General features: G+C 55.5%; 1 protein-coding gene across 1 annotated transcript; it reads left to right on the top strand.

Moving 5' to 3' along the window:
• The first annotated feature begins 746 nt into the window (after window positions 1-746).
• Window positions 747-3,870, top strand: EPOP (elongin BC and polycomb repressive complex 2 associated protein). The gene has a single exon (XM_067714565.1). The coding sequence runs from the start codon at window positions 1,218-1,220 to the stop codon at window positions 2,355-2,357; it is 1,140 nt and encodes a 379-aa protein (XP_067570666.1). The 5' UTR covers window positions 747-1,217; the 3' UTR covers window positions 2,358-3,870.
• Window positions 3,871-8,990: the final 5,120 nt, after the last annotated feature.

Here is an 8,990-nt window from a genome sequence, read left to right as displayed (position 1 = left end):
TGGTCTCCTCAACCCATTTTGGCAGTTCACGCCTCACAGGGCAGAGTCTTGGGATTTGAGGGGGGCTGCAGAGCCAGCTCCTCCGAATTTGTTCAAGGGGCCATTTAGAAGCTAAGTCAGAAATGGAAACAGGTACTGAGAAAGTCTATTTATCATCTTTCGTGGGTGTAATAATACTCCTCTCCGAATTTATTTCTTACTTTTATCATCTTGCACACACTCACTGAATTCCTAACTATTCATTCAACATTTTTTGAGCCCACTGTGTGCCAGGCACTGTTCTAGGTGACCGAAACAGAGAGGTTGGGAACATTCTCTGCTTGCAGGAGTCCCTGCTGTGCAAAGTTTCTAAACAACCTCTTTTCATCTTTTCTTTCATCTTCGCCTTTGAGATTCACCTATGTTGATTCATGTTGTCCCAAGAGGGTAGATATGAACATTCCCATTTTCCGGATGCGAAAACCATGACTGCTAAGGAAAAAATGAAGTGCTTTGCGGCGACTGAACACCAGGACGCCACCGCGCCACGTTTAGTGGCGCGTTTCGCCAGTCGCGATCCCACCCGCGCACGCACCCTCCTTTCCTCCCTCCCAGCCGCCGCCGCGCCGGGTCCACGTGTGTGTGTCTGTGTGCGGAATGGGGACGGGGGCGGTGCCGCTGGAGGGGTGGGGTCCGGGCTAACGTCACTGGCAGTGCCGCCCAATCAGCGGCGGGCTCGCGGCCCCGGCGCTGGTATTGGGGCAGCGAGGGGGCAGTTCTCTATAACGCGGTCTCCGGGAGCCAGCGGGGAAGAAAGAAGCCGAGCGGGCGGAAGGCGCCCTCCCTGCCGCCTGGGCCCGGGCACCGGGTGCCGGGCCCGGGGTCCTTCCCGCCTCCCGCGGCCGCCGGCCGCTTTGTTTCCCCAGCCTCTGCGCTCTGGGCAACTCAAGAGGGGCTCGCGCCTGGGCTGCACAGGGATCGCGGCGGCAGGAAGGGCGGCAGACCGCGCCGGGACTCGCAGGGACCCAGGAGTCCGGCCGCCAGGAGGGCCGCGTGACGAGATCGAAGAGGGAGCCGGAGCCCCGCGGCCCAGGGGTGCGGGCCGGGGGCGCCCGTGAGCAGAGACCTCCCCGTCGAGGGGGGGCGATGTTCCCCTCGCCCGTGGGCTCTTCGGGCAGCCAGGGCATCCCGCCGCTGGGACCAGGGCCCCCGCAGTGGGCACCCCCCCGGGTGGTTCCATGGAGACTCTGTGCCCCGCTCCCCGCCTCGCAGTGCCGGCGTCCCCGCGAGGGTCGCCCTGCTCCCCCACACCCCGGAAGACGCGTCGGGGGACCCAGGAGTTCTCTCCGCTGTGCCTGCGTGCCCTTGCCTTCTGCGCCCTTGCCAAACCCCGGGCGTCCTCTCTGGACCTGGGGCCTGGGGAGCTGGCGCCGCGGGCTCCGGTGCTGCTGGACCCTCATGCCCCCCTGTGCACCGGCGGCTGGGCCCCGGATGGCCTGAAGCACCTCGCGGGACAGGCCTGGCGTTACAGCGATCCCAACTCCCCGGCCAGCCAGGATGCCGACGCCGCTGTGTGCCGGGGCCGCGGCGAGGAGGAAGAGGGCGGAGGCAGTTTCCCGCACTTCGGCGCTCGCTCCGGCGTACCTCCCGGCCGCTGCCCGGCACCCCGGCGCCCTCGGGAATCTCCGACCAGCTCCGTCTCGGCTCCGCCTAGGCCAGCCCCCGGTCTCGACTCCCAGCCTGGCCCCGCCGCCAGCCCGCATCAGGAACCGGGTTCCCGGCCTCCGCCGCCACCTGCGGGCCTCTCCTCTGAGCCCGCGGGGCCCGGGACAGCGCCGGAGCCGCCCCCGCCGAGCCAGACTGCCGCAGTCGATGGAAACCCCCCGAAGGCCGCCCCCGAGGCAACGGCCGCCAGCCCCTCGACGGCCAGCGAAGCTCCGGCGGCGCCCGGCGATCTCCGCCAGGAACATTTCGATCGTCTGATCCGCCGCTCGAAACTTTGGTGTTACGCGAAGGGCTTCGCCCTCGACACTCCGAGTTTGCGCCGGGGGCCCGAGCGGCCCCCAGCCAAAGGGCCCTCCCGGGGAGCCGCCAAGAAACGCCGGCGGCCGACGCCCCCCCAACGCAGCGCACAGCCCCGCCGTCCTGCACCGACGCTCCCCACCACGAGCACCTTCAGCCTCCTCGACTGCTTCCCCTGCCCCCCGGCCCTGGTGGTGGGGGAGGACGGAGACTTAGGGCCGGCATCCTCGCTTCGTCTCCAGGGAGACTCTAAGCCCCCGCCTGCCCACCCGCTGTGGAGGTGGCAGATTGGGGGTCCCGCTGTCCCTGAGCCCCCCGGCCTCAAATTCTGGGGGATCAACCTGGAGCAGCTCTGAGCGTGAGACCTCTTCTGCCAAAGGGGAAAAGTGGGGGCCACAGCCAAACTGCGGGCTTGAGGACAGAGCCTCATTTCTCACCTTTGCCTGTCCTCTTCAGGTTTTATGGGCTGTGGTCAGAGGGACCTCAAATGACAGTGATCTTCAAGCACCTAACTGGTTGGGGTGACACCCCCTCCCCCTCATCCTTTGGAGACGAACCAAGGGCTGGAGTCAGGAGAAGGCTTAATCGAAAAAGGCTTAAAGACATAGATTCCAATCCCTCGCCTCTTCCATCTCGGATCTCTGGGGGCAGGGCCTTCACCCCAGGGGGAGCCAAGGAGGCTACAGCTCAAAGACAAGGAAAAAAAAAGAGGGAGAGAGACCTTGGTGATGGACAAACCGGTTGTTTCTGTGGGCGAGCCTGGGGATTGGGGTGGGGGGGCCCTGGTGGGGGTGGGGAGATGATTGGCAGCTCCCGGGGGCATCCCCCACCCGCACCATCCAGGCCTTTAACCCTTCACTCCCCTCGGGCCTTCCCTAGTCTCCGGGCACCACTGCATCCTCCATGGGGGAGGGAGCAGCTTAGGCAAGGGGGAGATCACCCCCTTCCGGTTCTTTTCCTAGGGACCCCCAAGTCAAGTGACCCCTAGTTACCGAGATATTCATTCTCAGCCACCAACCTTTCCCCTTTGTCCAGTTTTGGGGTTTGCCTCTCCAGTATTCCCCGTTTGCTTTCAGGTTATAAGGTCTTTTCTTTCATCCGCCCCATAAGTCAGCCCCCTCTGCCAGTTTACTCCTTATATTTGGAGGCGCAGGGCTGAGGGACCTCCTCCCCTTCAAAAGTGCAGACTTTGTCTGGGGAAGGGGCCAGAGACCATCCCAGGGAAAGTAATGGAAGGTGGAAGAAATCAATAAAATCAGACCAAACAAGTTGCCTTTCCAGGTCCTCGCCACCGGTTTAAGGATGGAGGGTGTGGAGGTAGAGGGCAGGCCAGGGTCCATTCTTTGAACACCCAAACTGAGACCCCTTCAAGGCTAGAAAGAAGACAAGCTGCTCTTTGTGGAGGGGGTAAATGAAAGGACTCTTGGCCTAACCACAAGGTCCAGTGGGTTTTGAAGGGAACTGGGCTGAGGAACCTTTAGCATCCTCCCCCCACCCAACTTCAGGCATTTCGGGAGTTGTCAGGGACCTGATGGATCCGAAAGGGGCAGGGCCAGGGGATTAGTTTTGAGGTCAGAAGTTCTGTTTTCCTGGGGGAGGGGAGTGAGTCAGAGGGAAGTGGAATTGCTTTCTCCTCCACCCAGGTGAGGTCTGGGGAGTTTAGCTCTTAGGGAAATTCCAAGTTTAGGTGTGAGGGGAACCTGGGGGTTGCCGATCTTCCCAACAACTGAGGGACCCAGTGACCCTTCTGCCCACACTAGTGAATATCACCCCCTTTTCCCCCAAGACGGGACAAGGGAGGAACAATTCCCACATATGATACTGGGGAAGGACTTGTCTCCTTTTCTGTGAAAATGCTTTGTAAAAAGTTGTTAATGTTTGCATAGAGCAGATTCTCGAGAAAAACTGTTTTGGACCACAAAAGTTTTGTTTGTTTTAAAAGCTGTCTCTTTTAATTTTTCTTTTGCTGGGGGTGGGGGTGGGGTGGGTGGGTGTGGGTCGGGCACTGCTCTCTTTCTCCTCAACATCTGGCCTTTATGAACCCTGCTGACCTCCCCTCCCCCTCCAGCTGTGTTGTGGGGAGGAGGGAGGAGGGTGGGGGAGTGCCTTCCATTCCTGGGCTTCAGGGGTATCCATCTTATCTTGCCCCCCAAGAATGGGGAAGGCCAAGGAAGAACGCAAATGTGAGGGGTGGGGAGAGAGGTGCTGTGAAGAGGGGGCGAGGTTTGCAAGGAGAAATTCAGAAAGGCAGACTCCTGCTTTCAAAGAGCTCCTTGCTTTTAGTCAGGTCAGTTTGGGCCCATTCGACCAGCCTGGGCGGGATGGCGTGAGCTCTGGGCGAAGGAGAGGAGTGGTGGGTCATGAAATACCCTTTTGGGACTCTTCCTTCTTCTCTGAGGAGTGGGAGGGGATGCCTTTCCTTTGGCTTTCCTCCTCTTTCAAGTCAAAGTATTAATCCTCAACCTGGAAGGGGGCTGGGCAGTGAGTTAAAAAACACCTTTTGGCCAGACCTGGAACTCCTCTCCTTGCTGAATGGTTTAATTTGGAGAATCTTAGGGCTGGAAGCATCCCTAGAATGTTTCTAGCCATTTTACGGAATACGGTACTATATTGGTCTCCTAGGGCTGCCACGACAAATTGCCAAAACCTTGGTGGCTTGAAACAATAGAAGTTTATTCTCCCACAATTCTAAAGGCTAGAAGTCCGAAATCAAGGTGACTGCGGGGCTGTGCTCCCCCCAGAGGCTCTAGGGGAGAATCCCTCCTCGCCTCCTCCAGCTTCTGGTGGCTCCAGGTGTTTCTTGGGTTGTGGCTGCCTTACTCCAATCTCTGCTTCCAGCTTCACGTGGCCTCCCCCTCTTCTGTCTCTTCTAAGGACATTTGTCATTGGATTTAGGGCCCACCTGGATAATCCAGGATGATCTCATCATGACAACCTTAATTAAATTACATCTGCAAAGACCCTTTCTCCAAATAAGGTCACATTCACAGTTCTGGGGGCAGTGGAGTTAGGGCGGGGACTTATCTTTTTGGGTACCACCATTTAGCTCACTACAGAAACTAAGTCCCAGGATGGAAAAACTTGCTCAGGCTTCCTGGAGGAAGGAAGCATGTACTGTGGTGTGCTGGGTCGGTGTGGGGTACAGACCTTCTTGGGTTGGGACCGCAAGCCTCCCTGAGTTGGAGCAGCCTGGGGAAAGGCAGAGTTGGACCCCTTGCTTTCCTCAGGCTGACACAAGGATCCTGGGACTCTCCCTCCTCCTAACACTCACTGAGGCGGGGTGGGGAGGATCTCCCCAGGAGGGTCCGGAGGAAGCTCTCCCTCCCTCCCTGGTTTCCTCCACTCTCTCTCTGTGTTTCTCTCGGAGTCCCCTGCCCCTGCTCCCAGATTATCGGCGCATCCTCTTTCCATCCCTCCCCTCCCCCAGCCTTCATGTCCTCCGAGGCTCTACCACTGGCCACTGTATTTTTGCCTAGATGTGGAGGTCGAAGGGCCTTAGCTTCTGTCTGGGTCTCTAAGTTCCCTTCCTGGGTTATCTCAGTTCCTTTAGTCTCAGAGGGTCTCTATCTCTCAACAGCTCTGGGACCAGGTGTCTGCCCCTCCTCATCAGGGCCACCTGCACGACCCTGAGAGGGAGAGCCTTCCTTAAGTTTTGTTCCCAAGGCACCTTTCCTGCCTCCCCCTAATCCACCTCTGCTCACCATCACCTCCCTCCTCCTGGGATCCTCAGCTGCCCCACACCCTCTGCCTCTTGCCTTTTAAATCTTTGTGGCTTGACTTCTGCTCTTTCCAGGGTCACCCATGACAACCCTCAACCACAAATCCAGTGGTTGCCTCCCGGCCTCCCTGACCCCTGAATCACTCCATGACCGGTGACGCTGCTGGACGTGCACCAGAGTCTCCTGGTTTTCTCTCTCCAAAGTTCCCTCTGTCTTCTGTCCCTCCTCAGCTTCCTCTGTCCCTAGGAAGCTTTAAAAAGAGGCAGACTGATGATGTCCAGGTGACATCTACCCTCTGCCCCCATGTCTCCCCACGTGATTTCTTTTGTCTTCTTCCAAGTCTTCAGCTGGCACAGGCAGAGGTAAGTGACTCCCAAATCACAGGCATAGGTACCTGCCTCCTCTCCCTCCAGCCCAGCCCCTCCCCTGAGCTTTGGTACCAGGTCTCCTGTGGACGCTGGCAACTCACACTCTCCCTGTTGAAGACCCAGCTCATTGTCTCCACCCCCTGCTCTCATCAGTCCCTTCCTGGTCAAGTCCACGTTCTGGTTATAGCTCTGCCTTTTTCCTTATCATATCCCCAAGACTCGGCACCTTGAATTCTCCCTTGGGTTCTCCCATTTGACCCACTACTACCAATTTCTGAACCTCCTCCTGCTTCTAGCCTCGCCAGTATCTCTTACTGTCTCCGTCATGGTGCAACTCCCACAGGTGTGGTCTGGACTCTTGCAGTAGCCACCTAACTAGTTTCTGGATCTCAGACTTTTCTCTGACCTCCTCGGATTAGGTTACCTTCTTACTCAGTGGGTCCCCTGATTCTATTAATTGCAGCCCCCTTGGCCTGTCCTTTGGGGCCCTCTATGACTTGGCCCTAACTCTCCTGTCCAGGCTTTCTCTGTTACTTCACTTTGTACACTGTATGGTCCATCACACCGGAACGCCCTTCCTGCCCCAGCCACCCACTCTTTCTCTACCTTCATTCCCCATGTGAGATGCAGTCTCCTCCACGAAGTCTTCTTTGATTCCCCCCAGTTGTATGTGATCTGTGCTACCGCCAGACCCTCTTCACTCTTATGTCTCGGGGAGGGGTAGTAAAGTGTGGTGGAAGAATATGGGCTTTGGACACCCCCAGTCCTCCTCTCCATGAAGAACCTGGGAAGCTAGTCTGGCTATCCTAAGGGAATCACCTTTCTGACCTAAGCTTTCATTTCATTGCTTTGGCCTTAACTGAGAGTCATTGACATGAAATGGCCACTTGGAAATCATTCCTGCAATTGTAAAAACTTCCTGCAATTATACGCCAATAAAGATGTTAAAAAAAAAAAACAACTTCCCAAGAAGACACTGTTCAGTGTGTCAAGTCCCCCTATGTATTTTCTTTAAGATAAAAAAGTAGGGTATTGATGATACGGTTATAATTGTTTGTGATTTTTTTCTTGCACCCCTCTGCAGTCATCTTGTATCTCTTACTTCATTTTATTTAGGTCCTGGATCCATGTCCTGTACACAGCAGGCACCTAACAAATACTTGTCCAATGCAGAGTGCCTATTTTAAAAGGTTTATTTAAAGGACTGCACCCAGCTTGGAGAGTGGAACTTGGCCAGCATGCAGTTACAGAGTTGTCCGCTAGATGCAGCTGTCTGCTAGCACCAGAAGGAGGATGGACGCTGGACGAGGGTGGGTGGGAAAGGCATAATTCTTACAGACCATTGAGTACCTTCCAGTGCTGGGGCTTGGGAAGAGGGATGTGTAAGACGTGGTCCCTGCACACAAGGAACTTAGCCGGGGGCTTTGCATGCATTATTTTGCTTTTATAACAAAAGAAAAGTATTATTAGCTCTGTTTAATAGATGAGGAAATGGAGGCTCAGAGAGGTTAATCAACTTGCCTGAGGTGGCACAGCCAGTGGCAGAGCAAAGTTTAACTCTGGGCTGTCTGCCTGGGTTTTCCCCAACAGAGGTTATCATAGCAAACACTTACATGGCTTGGGGCCAGGCACTGTTCTAAGGGCTTTATGTTTAGTCACTCATCTAATCCTTAGAACGTGATGAGGTAGGTACTATTATAATCTCCATTTCGCAGATGAGGAAACTGAGGTACAGAGAGGTTAAGTCCACACAGTTACAGAATTGTGCCCTTAGAGTTAGTGCTCTTAATGGCCACACTGCTGCCACGTTTCACCACCCCAGTAGCAACGAGTTACAGACTGGGGGTAGCCCCCACCAATATCTGGAGACCACAGAGCTCTGTGCCAGAAACACCAAGACACAGAGCCTGCCCCTGAAGAGCCTTTAGTTGCATGGGCAGTCCCCTCCTTAGGATGTGGGCTTTCCACAGACGTGCTGGGCAACTCCACCTGAGTGGTTTACCCTCTCTGGGCTTCAGTTATCATCACCTAAAATCAGGGGACTCGGTAGCAGGAAGTAGCTCTGAGACACAAGAGGTCTGTTCTCCATGATTTGTTGCACAATTATAGCACTTAAAAAAAATAAAGGGAAAATTATCTGCTTTAAAGCGCACAAAAATCCAGCTTGATTAGCATTTACTCATGAACGTAGCTGTGTGAGCACCACCCAGGTCTAGGTGAGCAATGCTTGCAGCCCTCCGGGAAGCTTCGCCAGGCCCGCTCCCAGGCAATCCCCCGCCGCCCACTGAGATACCCACCACGCTGCCTCTGTCACCACAGGTTTATTTTGCCCATCTTTCACCTTCATAGACATGGAAGGTACTTTCTGGTTCTGGCTTCTTTTGTTCAACCTTATGCGTGTTGGCTTCATCATGCTGTTGTGTGTTATTCTTTTCATTGCCGTGTAGTAGTGTTTCACTGTATGAATATTCTACAGTTAATGTATTCTGTTGATGGATGTTTGGGTCATTTCCAGTTTTTAGCTTTAAGTATCAAGCTGTGAGGCACCGTTTTAAAGGAGTTGGGAGGGGCAGTGAAGAGAGCTAACATTTACTCAGGCATTAACTGTTCTGGACAATGGGCTAAGGGCTAGAGATAAGAAATGACAAAACCCACATATTTCTCTCCCCAGAGCTCACAGCTTAGTACGGGAAAGAGACAAATTAGCAAGCAGTCACAGGACAGCATGACCAGCGTGGAGACGGAGATCCTTGCGACTGAGGGGACAGTGGAGCAAGTCAGGGAGGACTTCCCAGAGGAGGAGATACGTGAGCGGAGGCTTGCAGGGTAGGGAGGAATCTGTGGCTTGAGTGAGTGGGCCTCCTGAACAGATCATATTGCATGGAGCACAGGGCGCACGTGA

The sequence above is a fragment of the Pseudorca crassidens genome, chromosome 19 (assembly GCF_039906515.1).
Source record: "Pseudorca crassidens isolate mPseCra1 chromosome 19, mPseCra1.hap1, whole genome shotgun sequence".
NCBI lineage: Eukaryota > Metazoa > Chordata > Mammalia > Artiodactyla > Delphinidae > Pseudorca > Pseudorca crassidens.
The sequence above is the reverse complement of the archived record's forward strand: the minus strand, read 5'-3'. Positions and strand labels throughout refer to the sequence as shown.

Coding starts and splice junctions, on each gene's coding strand:
- EPOP (XM_067714565.1), top strand. CDS start 1,218: ATGGAGACTCTGTGCCCCGCTCCCCGCCTCGCAGTGCCGGCGTCCCCG.